This window comes from Diplotaxodon limnothrissa, linkage group LG16 (genome assembly GCF_057381915.1).
Source record: "Diplotaxodon limnothrissa isolate DT_005_m linkage group LG16, D_limnothrissa_male_GT1.1, whole genome shotgun sequence".
NCBI classification, from domain to species: domain Eukaryota; kingdom Metazoa; phylum Chordata; class Actinopteri; order Cichliformes; family Cichlidae; genus Diplotaxodon; species Diplotaxodon limnothrissa.
In genome coordinates, this window is record NC_140611.1 from 21,569,016 (window position 1) to 21,592,122 (window position 23,107).

At 39.8% G+C, this 23,107-nt stretch overlaps 1 protein-coding gene across 1 annotated transcript; it reads left to right on the top strand.

The window, feature by feature from the left end:
• The first annotated feature begins 709 nt into the window (after positions 1-709).
• On the top strand, positions 710-23,016 carry tbl1x (transducin beta like 1 X-linked). The gene is made up of 15 exons (XM_085374072.1): positions 710-1,030; positions 16,296-16,400; positions 16,833-16,978; positions 17,279-17,498; positions 18,058-18,190; positions 18,356-18,497; positions 18,601-18,664; positions 18,813-18,910; positions 19,351-19,411; positions 19,527-19,648; positions 19,734-19,808; positions 19,903-20,030; positions 20,459-20,624; positions 20,708-20,809; positions 20,963-23,016. The coding sequence occupies exons 2-15, from the start codon at positions 16,343-16,345 to the stop codon at positions 20,987-20,989; spliced, it is 1,542 nt and encodes a 513-aa protein (XP_085230198.1). The 5' UTR covers positions 710-1,030; positions 16,296-16,342; the 3' UTR covers positions 20,990-23,016.
• The last annotated feature ends 91 nt before the right edge of the window (positions 23,017-23,107 follow it).

Here is a 23,107-nt window from a genome sequence, read left to right on the forward strand (position 1 = left end):
ATGGAATATGTGATGCGCAAGTATTGATATACATACGGTAACCAAAGGAATGTGTCACACTGATGTCAACTTGTTATTTACTTTCCAAATCTGAATGACTGAGCAAGGCGAAAGGAGAATTAATCAACCGCTGTGTGACCAGGCAGGCGAAAAATAGCGGTGTGTGGGGGGATGGGAAGAGCCCCCGAGAGGCCAGATAGGCAACAACATGCTACACTGTAGTCTCAGCGCACTGTCCTTAAACTGAAACAAGATATCATAGTGCACTTAAGCTCGAGAGCCATGTTTTAATGGTATTAATTATCCCGCCTAATCTATATGGGGGGAGGAGGGGGGTCAAATTTAATACACGCTCTGCTCAATCCACACGTGCGCAAATATACAAAGTGTACAGTAGTTATGCGTTAATGGCACACATAGGTTCCAGACAGCACGTGTATCTGTATATTTTCCATAAGGTGTTAACAAATTGACACTTTGGCTGCTGATTTGGCTAATTAGGCCAATCAGATACAAATGAGATAAAACAGTCCCTGGATTATTAACCCCAGAATAGATCGTGTTTATAATAGTCAGGTTTATTAAAGACAGTTTAGCCTTCAACCCCCCGCCCCCGTCCTCTCTCTCTCTCTCTCTCCTATTCTCTGTGTAAGTCTCTCTCTCCCTGCCGTTTAGCGCTCGCTGCTGTCTCTTTCTGCTCCTGTTCTCAGTGAACGGTGAGGGTGAAACTCTACAGAGAGTAGCCTGCAGCCTCAGCCACAGAAACTCGGGTTTATTCCAACTTTACCGCCAGTTGTGCGTGTGTGTGCGCGTGCATGTGTGCGTGTCTGGGTGAACACGCTTTGTTAGCACAGCAAATTTAGCCGGCAGTGAGTCACACACACACTCACACCCGCGGTCGGAACTTGAAATGTGACGGTAATCAAAATGGGAGGAAAGTCGTAGCTAGCTCGCTGAAGTTGGAGGTTCTCCTTGTGGAAGAAGAAGGAAGAGGTGGCGGCGGACACCACGAGTTCACTCACAATAAAAGGTAAGCTAAGTAAAGGTCGAGTGGCACTGTTTTGGGCAGCACTGCATTCAGGCTGCTTGTGTGTTTATGTGGGTTAAAAGCAAAGAGGATAATGACTTTGAGAAATTGGTGATTACGGCGTTGATTAGGAGGATACTTGCCGGCACAAAGCTTAGTCACCCATTGACTCCACACGTGTGTTGAAATTCCCGTTTGCGCCTTTTAATTTAGCCTCTTTTGTTCATGATTTTTCAAACAGCCTACTTTTCTGCTACATTGTTGTTTTTCTTAAAGAAACATACTCATGCTTAACCTTATGTAGCCGACCTGTGGACTACTTTTACTAAACAGACTTAAGTTTTAGAGGTTCAAGGTTGTCCCATTGTGGTGACTGATTAGTTTGTCTACTTTGGTGGAAATGTGCTACTGAAGTCAAACAACATTAAGCTGCACTTTAGGTCATTTTGTTTGAGCTAAAGCATGAATGATACATATTTATATTGTCATGCAGACTTAGGAAGCGCATGTGTGGGGGAGGGGAGAGAAATTCAACTGTACTAGACAGTGCCACCAGTTTCAAGGGCCAGTTCATGCTCTTGTATAACTCCAGTTTTAAATTGTTACTGTTAAGCTTATGACCTTCTACCATGCAGCACAGCACAGGCAGACGCTTTTAGAGAAACTCTGCTGTGTAGGAAGGAATATAAATTGTGATAATGCATGTCTACATAACACTCAACAAGCACAGACTACATTAGGAGAGAAATGAGAGATTGAGAAACGTGGTTTGACCTGCCTTTTACGACTCTAAATAGTGCCTGGAATGATGGGATACAGCTTCAACAGTCTTGTCTGCTTTAAGAGAATCAAAGTGCATCTTAATCCAGGTTATTCCAAGTTTTGGCCTTCTCCCAGTTGAATATATCCAAGATAATTAAAAACAAGGATAAACATTGACTTCTTTTAATTAAGAGGATAGGCTCTATGCCATGTGGACCAGTCATGCTTTTGTACCGGTTCACCAAGAAGAGAAACAAAAATGTTAATGTTGCTATATAAAAAAGATTCAGATGCCAGGACTGGCTAAAACCCCTGCTATTTAAATTCTGTAACCTGATTCTACTTCAGTGGCCCACATAAGTAATGTCAATGTGATGCTCCCATTTCTTGTTGACCTAGTGGCAGTATTTGAATGTTATTTGATCTCAATACGAGTTACATATTTTCTGGGATTTTTTTGCTGAACAGCCATGCCACAGCATGTCAGTTCCCTTTAGGGCAGGACTCCAACACAGCCACCCTACAACAGGAATTTTCTTCTGTTTTAACCTCTCCATTGTTGGTTCATAATTTTTTTTTTTTTTTTTTTTTTTTTTTTGGCGTTGGGTGATTATCTTGTGTCATAAACCAACCTCTCCTAAGCTTGAGGTCGTTGATCTCAATCATGCCATTCTCTTGTAAATTTTCTTATTACTGTGTCAATTTCATTGTTACTTCAAGCACTGTAAGGCGGGGTGGCCAATTAATTTTCCCAAGAGGCCACATGAGAAACTAGGAGTGTTATGGAAGGCTAAACTCAGTTTTGTTTATCACTTTTTGAACTGCTAGCAGTAAGAGTAAATGTCACAGTTGGGCCTTAATTGTGGCCTTTGAAGTAAAAATGTCCCAATCCATAATACTACCTCCACCATACTTCACAGTTGGTCTTAGTGTCATCCAGTGAATTTTTTTTTCTTCAAACCAAGGAGTTTCTGCTGGTTTTTTATTTATAGCAGCAGGAATGTCTACTTTTACTTAGAGACATTTTTTATGATTTTGAATTTGCTGAACACCCAGGTCTATAAAAATGCTTTCCTTCCTTTTCTTGCATTTTCCATTTCTATAATGGTTTTTCCAAGGTCCTGTGAAATTTGAGGCATAGTTCACACGAAGAAGTCTGTTTTTTTTTTTTTCTTCCTTCTTTTTTTAACTAGACTTTTTTTGAGGCTACAGTTTAGTAGCTTCCCAATCCTCATTGATGACCTAATTTATAAGGAGGGGCACGTCTACAACGAACACTTATAATCTCATTTCCAGCCTGTACTGTGAATAGTTTATTTTATGTGCTTAATAGTTTACCTTGCAAATTTACCATACATATGGAGTGTGTGCACACTGGATAGTAATGCCAAATTATCATTAATTGTTTATGTAATGTCACTTACAAAGAGTAAGGGAAAAAAGAAAAGGTCTCATGTATGACTGGTGTGTAAAATGTTTGAGTGTCAAGCAGGATATTCTTTTAGATTGAGTTGTTTAAATGCACTTTCTTGCGCTGTGTTGTTTTCTAAAGATCTGGTGTGACGAGTGTCTTAAACAGTTTTTGCAACCAGCTGCTCCACTTCAGTCCAGTAGTTGGTGGGAATGTAGAAGACAACTGTGATGACTCAATATAAAGTAAGGGGTGGGCAACACTGCAACAACAGCGAACATGTAGGAGATTCAAGTCTTGCTGCAGTTTAATGTGATTTACTGCTTTAGAATTGGGGTCACTGAGTCAGTGCAGGAAGAGAGATGAGCAATAGAAGCAAAGTGAATTCAGAACACCCCAAATGCTGGACTTCAAGTAAATAAACTTGCAAGCTGTTGCTGAGATTGTCCGTGACTTTATTGAGGCTGAATTAAAATGCTACTCCAGCCAAATTTAATAACATCATTCACGCTATGTAAAATAATTTCTCCATAACCCAATCTAGACTGCTTACCGTGTGGTGAAAACCTGTCCTTTGTTGTATGAGTTGTGTTGAACTCTAATTACAGTAGTTACAAAAGTTACAGGTTCAGTGCCACCTGGTAAAAGAACACCAGGATTTAGTTTCAGTGTTTTGCCTGTATTAATCTCTAATGTTCAGCATTAGAATTAATACTCTATAAAGTATGAGTAATGATATAGACTTTAAATCCTTTTCTTAGTGGATTTATCTGTCTTTTTATTTGGCGTTCCAATAAATTGACACAATTACCATTTGTACTGAATCCTCAGGGGGCATAGCCAAATAACATTGTTAGGCTGCTTCGTGACAGGATCTGAGATGAAAGGTGTTCTTTTTACCTTCCATGCAATACCTGGTCTTGTGTTTTAAAAGAAGAAAAAAAACCATCTCATGGCCTACAGTCTATGAAACATAATAGTTCAATTATTATTTTATTTTTTTAACTTATTTATATCTAACTACTGTAAGAAAACATCAGATCCACAGTGCAATGAGACTGTATTAAAAACAGAAATGTATTCCCTCTTCATAAGTAGGGCAAGGAAGTCCTGTGTGTCAGCCTTGTGGTGCTGCAAATCTCTTCACTGGGCTGTCCAAATATTTCTGTAGCAGTATTTATTTATGATAGACCATGGGGGAAGGTGGGCCATTCTCTCCCTTCAAAAGAGACATGCAGTGTTCAGTGGCGACCAGCCAACTGGTGCACTGGTGGTTACTCTAAAATAACTGCCATACAAGTACTGACTAGTTGAAGGCTGTAGTTATTTATTTGGACATCATTTGGTGTTAGGGTGGTGCTGTTTATCATTGTGTGAGCTACAGCCTATGGTGTCTTCCCTCTGTCCCTACTTAGAATAAAAGTAGAGCAAGTATATATCCCTTTAGGCATCTGTTAAAAATTTAAGTATTAATGTTTAGCGCTTTTCAATTGTAGGCAGATGATCACATCTCTTAAGTGTGACTTGCTTGATTTTTTTTTTCTTGGTTTTTTTTTTGTTACTTTTTAGAAGGATGAATGAAGAAATAGTTGGTGGATGACTTTTCAGGAAGTTGTGCAAGCACATACTTGCCAGAGTGGGAAAGTTCTTTACTGATGGTCATATTGTGTTTTTTGCCTACGTCTTAATCTTCATCCTGAGTCAGCCACGTAAGCTTATCTTATCTTTTGTGGAGCAATCAGTGTAGTTATGCATGCAAAGTATGTCATCATCATCTTAGCCACTCCGTGCTACATCATTTAACAAAGACTTGTGCACCTTTTGGAAACTGGGCTTAAATATTGATTGAATATTGCGATTTGATATGTGAGAGAATCCCCTGCTTATGATGGATTCACAGTTGTTTCTGAATTATATTTTATTTATTTAAAAAAATCAGCATCTGTATGTTTTTGGTTTGTTTGTTTTTTAAAATCTCTTTATAATTCCAGTCACTTGAAAGGCTGTAATTCAAACTTTGCAGTTGCTTGGGCTTCTGGGTTTGCAGTATGCTGGTGGAAACCCTGCAGTATATGTGTGCATGCTTGGGTTTTGTCAGTAACACTGAAAGTCCACAGTTCTCAAAAGGACTGGATGATGTTAGGGCTGTTAGAATTGGCCAAAAAAGACATTTCGTTATTCCTTTATCAAAATCCACTCAGGTTCAAACCATTATTGCATATTAGATGTATCTGCAGCATGTCTGCAAGCAGGCATACCACTACAATGAGACATGTCTTACATAGTTATTTTATTTAACGTTGTTTATTTTTAGATTGATTTGAGTGCAAATCACACTTGAGCTCAGCTGTGAACTCCATGCCATCAAAACCACATGGTTGTTACAGAATTATTCACTCTTGTCAGACCCTGGACTTACATTTCATTTTCAGTCACTGATAGTGACAAGCTGTAACTTCTGTCCATGCTTTTAGGTTGTCTGCTGGTGTAGTGCAAAATGTAAGGATCCTGATGACTGAATTTAGCCTCTAGTAGTTAGAGCTATAAAGAAGTTTGAAAAACTAAATTAAAATAATCAGGGAAATGTTGTGACTTAACACATTAAGATTTACCTTATTGTGGTAGGCTTAATTGTTTGCTCCCTGTATTTCCTTGCACCAGCAGCTGTGTGTCTGAAATCTGAAGCAGCAAGCAGCTCTGCTGTTTCCACTCTGCCACTGTGCAACATTGTGGGTAAATATTTCCACATTAACAGTCCTGTTCCCAGCTGCTGGGTCTAAAAACTTTACTGGTAGAAACTCTGCATTGCATTATGTGTGGCTTGCAAGATAAGACAAATGGCATAACAGTGTTGCTTGTCGTTTTTGTTTTTCCAAAGAATATTATTTATTTGTATGTATTTTATAGTTAGATTATATTGATTATATAATCCAATTTAGAGTACTTGTTGACAGCCTCATGTTATGTAGGTTAGTTCATTCAACTAGCCAACATCCACCTCATAATAAGTGATTTCCATTTTATTTGTGGAGGTGGTGTGTAGGTGCTTGGGCCAGGTGGGCTGTCAGCCATGTACCACAATGTTGGAAACTTGCATTAAGGTGAAAGGTATCTCTCTTGCTCTCTCTGTGGGCTGGCAATAGTAGTGCTGCAACAGCAGCACTGTCTTTGTGGACAACAGCTGTTCAGTGAGGTAGCTATATGCAGAGATTGAGGCAGGCAGTATGGCTCGAGCATCACACCAGTGCCATTTTAATGCCATTACAATTAGAGCAGGGCGATATGACCAAAAATATTTATCACGATATAGATCTGAAAATTTGCGATAACGATATAACTGACGATAATTGACACTAGACAAAATACTTTACAACTCCACAATTTTATTAGTGCAAAAAAAAACCCATCAATGTATTTTCACTTAAACAAGCAGCTGTTTTTTGCATTAAAGTTATATAAAAATGTAACAGTACAAATGCAAATTCCTTGCTGACAGTTTAACCTAAAGGCATTTCCAGTGGAAATTGGCCGACATATCCTCAGCATAACGAAGTATAATATCCACAAAACTTAAAAAGAGCTTATACACATGCAATACGGTAATATTATGTTGAAGCACTGTACGTATCCCTCCGGAGGCTCCTGCCTACGATAGCTGTAATGCTCCAACAATCCATCAAGTGGTGCGGGTTTGTAGCTTAGCAAAGTCGTACTAAAACATTTGACAGATTTTCGAGCACCGTGTACCACATAAAATCGTTTCGAGGTCAGTAAACACAACCAGAATTCAAACATAAGGCACACGGGATTATAAGGGGCACTGTCGATTTTCAGAAAAATCAAATGATTGATTTTTAAGTGTGCCGTATTTTCCAAAAAAAAAAAACGGTAATAATGACGGTCCGCTAGCATGCTCCACCAAAAATAGTGCTTTGTTATGTATCTGACAGACGAAAGCTAAACCAGTTCCACACCACTGAAGTTGCAGCATTTTTACAAACCAATTCTGGTTCATCCGTTTCATTCAACGATCCGCTTTCGCCCTTGTCATTCTCTGTCGCCGCCGTGCCTTTTTCGCCATGTGCGTATGAAAACAAAGGCACTGCGCATGCGCATTTTACCCATATTCTATCGCGATATTTCATTTTCTTGTCATTGCCCAACATTATACCGGTATTACCGTGAACGGTATGATATGTCCTAATTACAATATCATAGAGAGAAACCCAGTGATTTTCTTTGAGCAAGCATGTGGTGACAGCGGGGATGGAGGGGGGGAAAAAAGCTTTCACTTGAAGCTTGACACTAGAAGCGAAGATAGAAAAGAAGACTACAGGGAAACGACAAACACTGAGCTCAGAGGGCTTGTATCTGAAGACCAGGAGCGTGCAGCTCTGAGTCCAGAGATCCCTGCAGAAAGACACAATGAGAGAGGACATGTAGAGGAACAAAGAAGCACAAACTACAGATGGTAGAAGGCAGAAAGTTAATGCATGCAACTCTGACATTTAAATGCACGCCAACTGAAAGCCTTAATAAAGGCATTCAAAAAAACAGAATAGAGTTGAGGTGAGGCTAAGTGCATCATGCAGCAGCTGGATGTATATGCAGCAGTATTTAAGATCAGTTTTTATTACACAGCAATAGCAGTGTTTAGTTTTTTGTTTTCTTCGTTTATGCTTAAAATTGCAACAGGATATCGCAATAAGACAATTTCATAGTTTTGGCCAAGAAGCAAAAATGAATGTACTTCTGTAAAATGTGGTAGTAGTATTCTGTGACTGTCTATAATTGTATTTCCATGACCCATATACTCATGCGGTTGCAAGAGGAAACCCTAAAATGTCCCAAACTTTTATTGCTCGTGTGCAGTCAGTTGTTCAGCATGGAAGATGCTGTGTGGAGGACAAAGACAAAGGGAAATCTTTGGTGTGTTGCTGTTAGTGTTACACGGTGTAAATGCTGGCTAAAGAAGCAGCCGTGAGATGGCTTAGAATGAAGATCAGTTTTTCAGCACGCTTGTCTGACTTGTTTGCTTGACCCTGATGTCAGATGGAAGGAAAGCTCAAGGAGAGTGGGGGTATTTAGGGTGGCATGAGCAGCTGTTGACAGAGAAGCAAGAGCCTTTGGTCACCATAGCAACACTTGTATTGCCTACACTGGTGTGTCTCGGTGTTTACAGCTCATTTGTGCTATCCTCATTTTGATGAAGAAAAAGAAATGCCTTGCAGAGGCCTCTGAAATGACTACTAACTTGTTAAGGATTCTTTATTACTATTGAATAAATACACAAAAGCTATAATGGTTACTTTTTTTTTTCGGGTAGTGAAATAGTGTTTATGCAAAAGCTTGTTAAGACATACTGTACACTCCCATAGAGATGTAATACTTTCAGTTCCTGTCAGTGGTGTAGACAATGGCTGCATTTGCGTAATGTCAACACAGCCAAAACACTTCCAAATGCTCTATTCATTATTCATTTAGGCGTTTATTATCAGACGTGCAGATAATTCACTCTCCGCTTCGCTTGGTATGCACTGGCCTAGATGTAAAACCACATAAATTTGTGAAGTTCTAACTGAGCAATGGGAAAGGTGGATTTTTATGTTGTTTGTGTGCTGCCTTCAGCATGAAGGGAAAAAAAAAAAAAGCTTTGTGTCCCAGAATCTTCTCCACACAATGTACTTATTCGCCACCCACCCCCACAAAGCCATATACACAGGCATGCCCCACAGTGACTAGTTCTCGATACGCTTGTGTGATTGTATGTATGAAAGAAGCTTATCTGGAGACGCCAAATTAATAGCTTACCAGTAACCTGGTTATTTTGTCTTCAGTGTAGCTTGTCAGTAATCAGATTTATTTCCAGTTCCATGCTGTATGCTTTTAAACTAATCCGATATTGTAACATTTTAATATATGCAATAATTTGTTGTACTTGCATGACAAAATGATGCATCTGTCATCAGCCAAAATGACCAAAATCATTTAGGCAAGAATGTGCCTAGGTGTGGGCAGGTTGTTTCATGTAGTGGATAAAAAGCTGTTAAGAATGATTAGAGTAATATAGCACTTTTTATTTTTAAGGAATAAATATGCTACATTTTGACTTAACAGTAGTTAATAATTTTGTAACGTGTGAGAGAGATGGATGGATGATCTCATTTAGATGTTTTTACTAGAAATAATCAGTCATTTTAGCCCTCTTCTGTTATAAAATTAAAGCAGTTTTAGAGTGTACTCTTTGATGATGAAAATACAGATTCATCTTCTTTTGAGTCATATGCTCTGTTTATTAAAATAATTGATGTTTTGCTCTCTTATGGTTACAAATGTAGGGTCTGCGCTAATAGAGAAGACACCTGGGAATTTCCTTCTTTGAACACTATAATACTAGTTTGGTTTCAACTGAGAAAACTAAATGTCACCCGTATGCAAGTGAGAGATGACATTTTTATTTGATGTTGACGAGTTTTGCATGAGGGTGGATCTTGGGTCCTGAATGGAAACAATTATGGTGGCTCCATCAGTGATCCTTAGTCTGTTGCCATTTTCCAATCATTTCCCAGGGAGAAACCCTCTTTTCCAGTGTCTCTCTTGCGAGTGCAAATTCACTCATATTGCTGTGTCTAATAAGGAGTTCAAATTTGACTTGTAATTTGCGAGGATCATAGGATTGGGTGTGTTTGATGAAGCTCTAGTGGGACTGAATGCGCTCATTAATGTGTTATGTGGGATTCATGGTATCATGTTTGTGTCCATTTGCAAAGGTATTTGGTTACACAGAGTGAAGGTGTATGGGTATACAACCTATGCAGACATGCTTGCATGTAGACTTCAAAAAGGAAAAAAAAAAAAAAAGGCAGACAGAAGCTGCAGTGGTCACACAACTATGCCAGCTGCTTCAGCCTCATGACTCATCATGCTGAAAGATCTAGTAGCCCAGTCCTTGTAGTTCCAAGCATGGCCAACCATGGCTTGGAGAGCCTAAAGATTTTTTTTTTTTCTTTTCCGCAACTCATTACTGTAACAGGTAATTTCACGTGTAAGATGCACTCATCCAAAGGTGTTGTAATGTGTGGGTGTAGTCACTGGTTGGAATGAAAAACCTGCAGACTTCCATTGCACTTGGCTGGCCACCCCTGGTAAACATTAAGTGTTTCCACCCATAGCAAGCATGGGAGAAGTGTTTCCCCTAGAGACCGAAGGCTACCATCCCCCATCATTTGCCGACCTACATTGACTGTCATTTAGTGAGTCACTGAGAAAGGCAAAGGACAATGCACAAATGGTTGTTGTTGTTGTGATTACCTGTGTGGGGATCATTATCACAATGCACCCCTCCACTGTCCCCTTTGCCCCCCCCCCCCCCACACACACACCCCAGACTGCAGCCCAAACCAGAAGCTTCAAAGGCGGGTTTTACTCAGCAGAGCAGTTCAAGAGAAAATGGCTGCTGTTTCCAGGTCTTGTTTGCACATCTGTCAGGAGTTGACTGTTCAGGAGAAAATGGGGTCCGTGGTATGCAGGGTTTTTTTTTTAACATCGTTCTATTCCAGCCTGCATGTGTAGGAGATGCCTGTGTGTTTTTCTTTGCTGTATTATTATTATTATTATTATTATTATTTTTTTTTTTACAGCCAAATGTTGATGTTCAGAAAGCATTTGATTGGATTTTTAGTGAGGTTTTCACAGGAAAAGATCTAAGATTTCTGCACAAGGTATTATTCAATTTGCTGTGAATTTTTGTTTCTATCTATGCACATTTAAATCAACACATGCTGTTTTAAATGCTCAAATAGTTGCATTTAAACGGTTTCATATGTAATCCTTTCATTTTCCTTAAGGGGAATATCAATATTTTGTTGTTGATCTGTTTTTGCACAGTTTAGAGCAGCTTGATATTTAAAACTCTTGGTTTATGTATTGAAGCAGGTTTCTGAGCTTTATAACCACCCCTTTTCCAAAAAAAAGTCTCTAATTTGAAATTTGACTTCATACAAATTAAGATTTGACCAGCTTTCATACTACTCTCCAGTCTTTCATCTGATATCCCTCTGTGGTCACAGTTCAAAATGTGAAGCTCAAAACAAGGAAGTTGGAAAAACGCTGTAACAGCATAGCATGACAATTTGAGTTCCCCCTCCCCCAACACTGCCACCTTCTGTGAATTGCATCATATGTTAGTCATGTCTGTTTCTTAGGAATGTACTAATTTATCGACAGAGCGTCTGTAGAGGGAAGTGTTAGGTGCTGACTATCCTTGGTCTTTCTGCAAAAAGAATAAAAAGGAAAAGAAAAGAGACATCTGTCCTTATATCTGACATCCAGTTTCATATTTCTTGTGAGTCTTTGAGTATCAGCTAGTACCTGCTATTTCTACATTCACATTATCTGCTATGATAAGATCAAATCCAAAGCTGTAGTACCTGGATAAATAAATCAACTATGCAGTAACTGGGCAGAAAAACATACTGGCAAAAGTCTAAGTTGTCTATTTCAACACTGAAAATATCTCGAAGCATTCAGCCACAGCATTGCTGGGCATTGTTGTCACGTTTTTTAGCCAGCAGCAGAGGCACAGTCCTGGCACAATATTGCTTTAGTATTGTGCTGTTGCTGCACAGAGCTAACCAGACCCGTGTCTACATGTTGCCACTGTGTCACTTGGGGACACTGTCAGATATGTGGAACAGCCAGTAATGTGTGCTACTTTGTTCAGTTTTGGCTCTTGTTGGTTCTCTGGCTTTCGCTCTGTTGCAGAGAAGACACAATTTATAATTTAAACGTATAGACTGTTCTCTGCAGCCATTGTTTATGTTTTTAATGTGTGCTTCTTATTTATGTATTCATTTGTAATTTTGTGATTCTTCTTCTTTGTGGTGCACACTCACCACTCACACTTTCCTATTTTAATCAGCTTTTCAACCAGTTGGCTTTAAACCTGCTGTAATCTTGTAATGTCATCAGTCAGGCAACATACTGTTGGCTTTCTGAAGGACTGCACTCCAGCATCTGCGTTGGTTTCAATCCAGTAATTATGTTATCTGTGTAGCCGTAGAGCTACACTCGACATCCACGCACGACCATAAATTGAGCAGAAATCAGAGCTGAATTGAGGTCTGGGTCATAGTGTGCTGGTATACAGGGATATGCACATGAATTCAGATTAGCACATCGCTTCGCATTAACATATCATGAATTCAGAAACAATAACATGCTATGTGAACTAGAGATGGACCGATCCGATATTACGTATCGGTATCGGTCCGATACTGACCTAAATTACTGGATCGGATATCGGAGAAAAATAAAAAATGTAATCCGATCCATTAAATATCACGAAAGCACCTCACAAAACTTGCAACACGCCGTAACTCACCTCAGAACGTTAGCAGTCGGAGCAGTATGCATCACGTGATAGAGCGGCTGTGGCATGCGGGACCTGTGGTGGTCTAGATAGCATTTGGAGCTTTGCTAGCAACCCGGCATTTCATCTCCGACAAAGTTATCCCCGAGAGAAGTAAAGCAAGTGTGTAAGTCCATCTCTGAATGTTTGTAAAGCATTCCTGCGTTAAGCTTAACAAACGATATATGGAGCGACTGCCTCTCCTGCTGCTACTTCAATCATGAAACTGCTTAACGATCAGCTGATCAGCTTTTCTGTCGTGAGTCTGTGTCTCTAGTTTGCTTTTGGCCCACTTTGCACCAGAAAGAGGAAACCAGCGGCTGAACAACAGAAGCACGTTTAAGCTTGATCAGCTGTTGTTAGAATTTATTTAATATTACTTTCTACTCGAGGATCTTTTCTACGTAGCTGACGCTGGTAACTGTGCAGGGGCGGATCTAGCAAAGTTTAGCCAGGGGGGCCGATAGGGCATTAACTGGGAAAAGGGGGCACAAAGACATACTTTTCTTTCTTATTCTCATTTAAAATGTCAAGCTTTTAATAAATAATTATCTGACACCCAAAGTTTTAATTTGATGCAAAATGAATAGAAGTCCATTACTGTATATAGTAACTATTAAGTCTAATATATATATATATATATACCCTAGTAAGCTATAGTACTTTTTCCTTTGGGAAGGTACCATCTGTGCAGTCTGCAATTTTGTTGAAGAAAGATGTTGAATCTATTTAATATTTCTTGAAAAATAATTGATTTCTGTGCATTTTTTTCACACTGCATCAAATTAAGGTTGATTACGTCGATTAAGCATCATGAGGTGGAGCGTGAGGGGTGGTTCCCTATTTTTTATTTATTTATTTTTGTTGTTGCTGGGAGTTGGAACCCTATTAGTTAGGTTGCTTAATATTTATGCTAAGTACTCTTTAAAATACCAGAATAGGGAGGATGGTGTAGGTTTAAGTTTATTAGATTGATCAGTATTGCTGAACTATGAAACATTTTTTTTGCATACAGGTATAACAGAATAGCTTTAGTGTAGTTGTTGTTTTAAACTTGAGTATGAACTTATACAAAATGCAGCAAGATATTTAAAAAACAGTTTTGTTGATTAAAAAACACTATATCGGATTCATATCGGTATCGGCAGATATCCAAATTTATGATATCGGTATCGGTATCGGACATAAAAAAAGTGGTATCGTGCCATCTCTAATGTGAACACTAAGGAGGCATTAAGCAGGCTTTGTTTGGTTTAGTGTGATGGTCAAAGGTGGATTATGAGGGTGTCGTCTTAGAGGCAGTATAGTGAGAGTGGCTGCAGTGAGCCTGATGTCCTCAGCAGGGATGCTCATAATTGACCCATTAGGTGATTTTTATCAACTCTAGCAATTTCCATTTTTATTTTTATTTTTTGCTTTGCAGTCACATGTTTTCCATTTGACAGAGTTGATACGATTGTAGAGCTATATTTTTCTTCCGCCTGTAAATGGTGTCAATATCACCATGCAGGCATGTTCGTTGTGATGAGGTTTTATTTTTTTTGTCCGTTTTTAATACAGTCTCTAAGACGAAGTGAAGACAGGAAACTCTTAAGATGATAATGGTAGCTTAATATAGAAAACAGATGGGTATTTCTGTAACTGTTGCTCACACGCTGATTTGTATTTCAGATGCGTCATCTGATTTCTCGTATGTGTATTTGCCACATGAAGACTGGTTTTGCTGGAGTGCAATTTGCTGCTTTGTTTCCGTTGATTGACAGGACATTAATCAAATCTGCCAGCTGAGAGACTGAAAGCATTTCACAAAGTAGGGTTACGTGTTTCATTGTTGAGTATTTTTCTCTTACCTGTGCAATAAGTGACATGAATCAGATTTCTATTTCAAACTGAGCCGTGTGGTTTACGATCAACAATGTGTTTGATTTTATTTGCATGTTGCTAAGCACATTAGACAGCCCTCTAATAAGTCCTACAAATCCTACGATCCTGTAAGCGTACAATCAGTTTGGATGTCTCATGTTTTTCTTCTGTGCTTATCTGAGTTCATCTGAACTGATAAACCTTTGCAGGACAGAGGTTGGCATCTTCTCTGGTTAGGCCCAGTGTTTAGTCAAAGGAGTCTTGAATGCACAGCGTGTTGTGTAATGGACGGTTGCATCATGTGCCCATCTGATAGAGGCTTTATTGGTGCTGCTGATGAGACCAGCATCTCTCTCTCTAGACTCCCTTTTGATGATGTTTCCAGTTGTTTGGTATGTAGCTATAGAGGCCCTGGGAGCAGTGGCTGAACGCTTTGATGTAGCTAGTCTGTCTTAGTCCCATATGTAAGCTAATTAGCTAAAGGGGAAACATGAGGGCTGTGGGCCAGAACTGGGTACATCGATGAAGGTAGACAAGCTTAGCATTGTTTATTCTTTGGAAGAAGAGGGTAAAAGAACTCTTACCTTGAGTGAAATGTGTCTGTCATTATCATATGCTTCAGCAATCGATGAAATGAGAATAAAACTGTTGTCCATGTAATGCTTCTGACATTCAGGTGTATGTTTTGCAGTTGCGAGCGTCTTTGCTCCGAGTATAATGACATAGTCTTTTATGTTCAAAAATATAAAAGAAGCTTGCTGCACTAGTTAGAGGTAGCTATTATTCCAGTCCTCGGCATCTCTATGGGGCTACAACAAAGGTAGACCCAATTTGAAAGAATATACCAAGGTGAAAGAGTGAATAATTCATGTTGAGTAAAATGTTCAAGCCCTCTGGCTTTATGCCCACTGGTAATTGGGACAACACCGCTCTGTCTATTTTGCTCGATCTCTCTTGTTGCTATGCTACCGAAGGGAATCTTGAGTGGGCCTGGATAGTGTATGGAATGAAAGTTGGACAGCCATGCAGTCTTCATAGCTGACAGCATCCCTTTATGTCTCTTTATGGTGAAATGTCCATCTGTTTACTTCTTATTGGGAGAGCAGGAAATGGTTAGATGTGTGTCTTTGTGCATTCCCAGGTTTAATTTGGTTCCTTTGCTTTGTTGTCTGCTGCTCTGACATTTTCGTTCTTGTGGTGTTTACTATAAATTTGTGTGTGTTTACATTGTTTCTGTGGGTGTATATACAAGGTTTTTTTCCAGCTTCATTTACTCTGTTCTTGTAAAGCATGTGGGAGATTATGAACAGTACAGCAACCAAAAATTGTTAGAATTAACAATGTTACTCCATTTTGATTTAATTGTTAACGTAAGTACTGTTATTAAATACTTGTATTTGTTTAAACTGGAAGGTTAGGTGGGCTGCTATGATTAATTTTAAGTCACTAGATGGGCAGTAGAGTCATGCTTGATATCCTAAAATCAAAGCTTATTCCATCTACTTGCTTTTTGTTCTGAATGTAGATTTTTGGGAGGAACTAATCCAGCGCTTATCAACATCAGAGGATCGAGTCATGCAGCAGTGGTTAAGACCAGAGTGTGAATGAACTAACAGGAAGTGGAAGTGAGGGCTTTCCCGTGCGTGTGTTTGTTTGTCTGCGCATAGCTGTATCACTATGCAAAGACACATTGTGTAACTATTTTTACCAGTAGGAGATGCCAAATGGCATTCGGGTCAATAAAACTATGGATTTGTAAATGTCACATGCCAGAGCACAGACCTAAATATTAATCTCAGATCCCAATCTTGATCTCTTCTCAGGAGTGAGCTCAGCCTTCCAACATACCGCCTCCTTTCACTGGGCTAAGATGAGTATTACCAGCGACGAAGTGAACTTCTTGGTCTACAGATATCTCCAAGAGTCAGGTTTGCCTCTCAAATGTCTTTTTTTTTTTTTTCTTCTTTGTAAATTTAGGATGTAAGCACCATGTGAAAACACAGTGTTGCATTGCTCTTGATATATCAGCATGCTATTATACTCAGGGATCTGAATTTAAAGGATCTGGATCAGTCCCGAAACCCTAGCTGTTGTCTTTTATTACTGTTTATTGAGACTGTCTGAAGCCATCTGGCAGTGTACAAGCTACTAGCAGCTCTGAGAGGTCAACACTGAAAATTGGCATGCCTTATTGTACTCTCAAATGTCATGCTTGTTATTCCATTTTGTTGTTGTATTCAATTACTCTTAGCTTTGATTGGATCAGACAAGACTTTTCTTTGAATATTTGTGTTGTGTTTGTGCACATCTTGTGCTTGGCACTCTGCTGTTAATGAATGTGAATGGTGTTTTGTTTTCAGGTTTCTCCCACTCAGCATTCACCTTTGGCATTGAGAGCCACATCAGCCAATCCAACATCAATGGAACACTAGTGCCCCCTGCTGCTCTCATCTCTATCCTGCAGAAAGGACTCCAGTATGTGGAGGCAGAAATCAGCATTAATGAGGTGAGGGCTGGGACCTGCTGTTACTGACTCCCACAGATGTCTTCTGTTGCTTAATGATACAAAGACAGACTTTGATCTTGATGCCGACTCGCTAGGGTAACTGCAAGTGCTTATTCCCCCCCCCCCACACATTTACGTCGTCTTGTACTGGAAGAAGCCCTGAAGTGTGTTTGTATTAGGCTGCCAATTAGGAAGCACTCTTCACCTTTGTAATTGACGATTATCAGGGAAACGAGACGAGTCACTAATTAAAAACCACACCCCTCCACCATGCGTTCTTAACTCCTCTTGTGATGACAGGACGGCACGGTCTTTGACGGTCGACCGATTGAGTCACTGTCGCTCATTGACGCGGTGATGCCAGATGTGGTGCAGACGCGGCAGCAGGCCTTCCGCGACAGACTAGCCCAGCAGCAGACCACCTGTACCATAACAGCTTCAACCTCTGGAATCCCGTCCAATGCGCCAAAAAATGGAGAAGCCACTGTCAATGGCGAGGAGAATGGTACTCACAACATGAGTAAGTTGAACATTAATATCGTTGGTCGCAGCTTACAGTCACTACATTTTGTCTCTTAACTTTAACCCAAATATCTGAGTCATGACAGAAATGGTGACTCATGTAATACATTTCTGAGATCTGTTAATGTGACCTCATTGTGTTACAGATGTGTGTCAAGCTCACAGTCAGTTACTGTATATTCAGTTATGTCTGTAGCAGTGATAGCCATTTTCCATTGCCCAACATGTGTGAAGTAATATATGATGCATAGGTCAGAGTCTTCTTACTGGAATATAACAGCTTGAGAGTTGCTTTTAAAATTAGAGATGTCATAGTAGTTGAAGCACATCAATATATACTTTAGTTGACTTTTTTGAATAGATTACTGATTTTCTTTGTTGGCCCCCTGTTGCTTGAAAAGTAATATATTCACCTCCTTTGACAATTGTCTAAACTAAATACTGTAAACATTAATGGTAAATCTACACAATGCTTAAAACTTGCTGAGAATTGTAGGCAAATCTGTGTTTTGCGTGTATGTTAATGTACATAAAATATGTATCTGTCCACTCCTCAGATAACCACAGTGAGCCTATGGAGATGGATGTGGATGTTGAGATACCAGCCAGTAAAGCTACAGTACTCAGAGGCCACGAGTCTGAAGTTTTCATCTGCGCCTGGAACCCTGTCAGCGATCTGTTGGCCTCAGGGTCAGTCTCTGTCTGTGCTGAAACACATCTTAATTCATCCTGCATGAATCGTACTGTATTGTATTTACACTGTGGTGTAAGACATCTAGCTTTATAAAAAAACACTGCTGATAGGTTGTATTTCCACAATCATTTGACCGCCTCCTGTTATGTTGGTTGGTTCAGTTCGGGGGACTCCACTGCCAGGATCTGGAACCTGAACGAGAATAATAACTCGATCTCCACCCAGCTGGTGCTGCGCCACTGTATCCGAGAAGGTGGCCAGGATGTCCCCAGCAACAAAGATGTCACCTCCCTAGACTGGAATGTAGGTTTCAGATCATACATCACATCTTTCCTCTCGTACCTTTACCATCTGGTAAACAGGCAGTGCCGTCAGGTAACAGTTCTGTTATGTTGTCGTCCAACAGAGCGATGGGACTCTCCTGGCAACAGGCTCGTATGATGGATTTGCCAGGATATGGACAAAGGATGGTATGTCCTCCATCATTGTCACACATTGTTGTTTCTTTTGCCATTAGATTTTTATTTTTTGACATTGTTGATGTGAAAAATGTAACCTTCGTGACAATTTTGTGAGGGATCTTTTCTAAGAGAAACTGATATTACTCTTATCCATTAGGAAATCTGGCAAGCACATTGGGTCAACATAAAGGGCCCATATTTGCACTCAAGTGGAACAAGAAGGGGAACTGTATTCTCAGCGCTGGTGTAGATAAGGTACTCCTAAAGATCCCCAGGCGTGGATTTGTCTTTCACTAATAATATCCTTGTGTTTTGGGGGGTTTTGTTTGCTTTTTTTGTTTCAAACCAGCCTTTTTTTGCTCATCAGACAAAGACTAAATCTCTGACATATCATTTTCTCATATCCATAGCCTAAAATTCTTAACAGTATTAAAAACAGGGAAAGAAGCCTGAAATTTTTGGCTCCCACATTAAATTTTCTTATCTGTCTTTTACGATTAATTTGTCTTTTTTATAGCACAACAGACATTTAATCAAATGGAATGGAGTAAAACTTTACCAAGAAAGGTTAAGCAAACTGAGTCGGTGACATTAACTGCAGATGGGTTTATGGACCATCGAACGACAGATGAGGCATGTGCATTTGTGCAGAAAAGTTGAGCTTGTGTTTTAAAATGCAATTGTAACTTTTCCAGACGACAATCATTTGGGACGCACACACAGGAGAAGCCAAACAGCAGTTCCCTTTCCACTCAGGTAAAGCGAATTCATGTATCCAGATAAATGACTGTTATAGATAATGAATATGATACAAAGTGACTGCTGCTCAGTTGCGATCGTGCAACCCTAATGAGTATGGATTTGTGCACAGCCCCAGCACTGGATGTTGACTGGCAGAACAACACCACGTTTGCCTCTTGCAGCACAGACATGTGCATCCACGTATGTCGACTTGGCAGCGACCGCCCCCTCAAGACTTTCCAGGGCCACACGGTGAGCAGCTTTTCTGACCCCATCTCTCTCTCACACTAACTTTAGTTCTACCTCAACATACATGCTAATGAGCGTTGTTTTGCAGAATGAAGTTAATGCCATTAAGTGGGACCCATCAGGTATGCTGCTTGCCTCCTGCTCGGATGACATGACCTTAAAGGTAAGACCAGTCTCCGGTCTTGGAGGTTAAAGAAAACAAACACATTGATTTGTATTCATACATACTTTGCTCTTGCCATTCCCCTCACGTGCAGATTTGGAGTATGAAGCAGGAGTCATGTGTCCATGACCTCCAGGCTCACAGTAAAGAAATCTACACTATCAAGTGGAGCCCCACAGGCCCCAGCACAAATAACCCCAACGCCAACATCATGCTTGCCAGGTAGGAGATTGACTATATATAACTCTCATTCAATACCGATCACACGGGTCAACTTTTAATGAAGTCCTGGCTTGTTGTGTTCACTATGAGCTGTGTGTATGTTGAACCTTTTATAGATGTGTTTGCGAAGGCCACAAGCCCCGATGCTTCTTGATGATAAGAAACTATGTCTCATTCTGCATTTACTTTAGTCTTCAGTAAATTTAGAGTTTGATATAACAGGCAATGTGAAATAGGTTAGGACATGGCCTTTAAAAACTGAAATGATGCAAATGGGTAGCTTTCAATAATGGAATTTTTTTTTCCCGTGTCTTCCTCTGCAATATAAAGCAGTGGAAATAAAAACTAGCATTTATTGAAGAAACTGATTATTAGGATGCTTTGATGCTGCTTAACCATCTGATTCCTATCCTCTGTTCTCCACACAGCGCTTCTTTTGACTCTACAGTGCGACTGTGGGATGTTGAACGAGGAGTTTGTATTCATACACTGACCAGGCACCAGGAACCGGTCTACAGCGTGGCCTTCAGCCCTGATGGCAAACACCTAGCCAGCGGCTCCTTTGATAAATGTGTCCACATTTGGAATACTACGGTAAGAGCCGGACTGGAATTTATACTGTGCCAAACGACAGAGAAGAGACAATTAATTGTCATTTGTTTGTGGCTTTGTTTCAGACTGGAGCCTTGGTGCACAGCTACAGGGGTACTGGCGGCATCTTCGAGGTGTGCTGGAACAGCACCGGAGACAAAGTTGGTGCCAGTGCCTCAGACGGCTCGGTAAGCTGTTTTGATTTTAGTTTTAATTTCAAATAAAACAAAAATGTCAGAAAGCTCTCACGACCAATATTTGAAGAACAGCGAGTAAAAATGCAGACTTGAAATGTAATATTAAAGCTATCTAATTTTTATTTATTTATTTTGACATTCTAGGTTTGTGTTCTCGATCTCCGAAAATAGCCCACTTGATGATTAATCCTGGATTGTGGAGAAAAATGCCTTCTTCTGCCATCAGCAAACACACACTCATTGCTCAAGAAAGGCTGTAAAGGTGAACTGAATGAAAACTCTCACCGGAATAAAACCAGATCACTGCAGCGGTTTTAACTCCAACTGAATTCAGCGCACCCTCCAGTCGATGTGTGTATTTTATGAGAAGCCTGTTTGAGACATAGCGGAAGCTGGCTAAGAGATTCCCCTAGACTGGACACAACTCGCTGGGTGCATCCATGTATTAAAATGGTTCCTTATGATGAAGTGCTGCGATCCCCACGGGCCACTGGTCCACCGTTTTCGGGTTGTGAGGGTAGAAACACGGATGAGCCGAGATATATAAAGACAAAAGTGTTATTGAGACACTGGTGTTTGGCTGTGAGAGGAAACAAATTGCGAGGAACTTCATGTCGTAATGAAGTAACACAACGAAAGTAGCTGATACTGAAAACTGAAGCACTGCTGCTGTCTGTTGACACAGTGCTTAATTTCTCCCCAGTGGAGAAACGTTTGTTTCAAGAGTAATTCTTCCTTTTCTTTTCTTTTTTCCTTTGTTCCTCCGTCTTTTCTTTTTTTGTATCTATTTTCCACAGATGGATTTTTGAAAATCAAACTGAATGTGCCGCTATGAGGTAGTTCTTAGCTCCTTTTTAACATCAGGTTCAACAACACAAAAGGAAAGGCCTGCCAAGAAATTGTCCTAACTTCCAAAAATGACCTGTTCGATTCAGTCGTCAGAAAACGTCATTCTGTGGACAAGATGTGAAAAGTGTGCTTTATACAGAGAATTATCTGCCACTCTAGATGTAAATTTAAAGAATGTAAAGATGTAAATTAGATTCATACACAGACTTATATACTGTGTATATGTTTATATACAGCACACTTTATTGCAATCCTGTAGGGGCTTTTTAATGGCTAGAGCTATCAGATCTTTGCTGATAATTCAAGACAAGACCACTCTTTAAATGAAGTGCATATCTCATGAGCTTCTTATGTTGCAGCCTTTCTGAAATCTGCCAGTCGTATCCATTTGATCGAGCTTACTTTTCGTTAAGTGAATCACAGAAAAAACATCAAGGAAAATGGCTTGAGCATTGTTGTTCTTCTCTGCTGATCACTAAAAGCCATGGAGGAAATGTACACCGCATCATCTGCATTTGGGAAGTTCTCTTGTTAAAGATTTTAGCAGTCATCACTATCCTACTTAGCCTGCTGCTTTTATTTCTGTTTTGTGTGTAAAACAAGTCATCACGGGACTCACAAACCTGTAACTGCCAAGCAGACAAGCAAGGAAAGTTTCTGCAGCTTGTTTTATTATTAGCATGGATGGTTCCTCTCTGGCACTTTTCCTCTGATCAGCCTACTGAAAATTCTGATCATTTGACCAGGAGGTGGATTTTATGCAAAAGCCTTGCTGTTGTTTAAATTTTTTTTCAGGTGTGCTGAGCTTGAAATGTGTTGTGAGCAGTATGTCTGCCTGCTTGGATGTAAAGTAAAAGTATCTTCAAGCGAACCTGCTACCACTTTGATTTGCCTTTTTAGCTTTTAATATTTTTTTAAATTTCATTTTATTGTTTGATTTTATTTGTTTTTGTCTCACTTTTTGTCAGCTTCAGCAGGAGCAACATGAAGTGCACTTTTGTATCGGTGGGCTCAGAAAAAAAATCACATTTTGCTGAAAGTCAAGGTCCAACTATTTGTTTTTATTTTTTTGTTTTTTTTTAATGTCACAATTGGATACTAATGGGTGTTTAATTTTTTTTTGACTACTTTTTTTTTTAAAATTTGCTAAGAGCCATTATTGTCTGTGTCAGACTGAGCATTGGGCTGTAGGTCAGTGGCCATTCTTGGCATGCTAAGGAGCCCAATATGGAATAAGCGCTGTGACGGCTACTATCTTTTTCACCCTGATCCAGGGTCTGTCACCTGTTTCCAAGAAAAAAAAACATTGAAGTCATTCAGTGTCTCAAATAAATTACTCTATTTTGATAACAGAACTCAAGCCTTTGTCTTGAATTGTGTGTTTTCCCCCTTTTTTCTTGAGCTCATTAACATATTGTAGATTTGGGGAAAAATTGAAAG

Excerpts from the sequence above, each read along its gene's own strand:
- tbl1x (XM_085374072.1), top strand. The coding sequence starts at position 16,343 with ATGAGTATTACCAGCGACGAAGTGAACTTCTTGGTCTACAGATATCTC. Across the intron at positions 17,499-18,057 it reads GAATGGTACTCACAACATGA|ATAACCACAGTGAGCCTATG; the intron begins GTAAGTTGAACA and ends TCCACTCCTCAG. Across the intron at positions 19,649-19,733 it reads AGACTTTCCAGGGCCACACG|AATGAAGTTAATGCCATTAA; the intron begins GTGAGCAGCTTT and ends GTTGTTTTGCAG.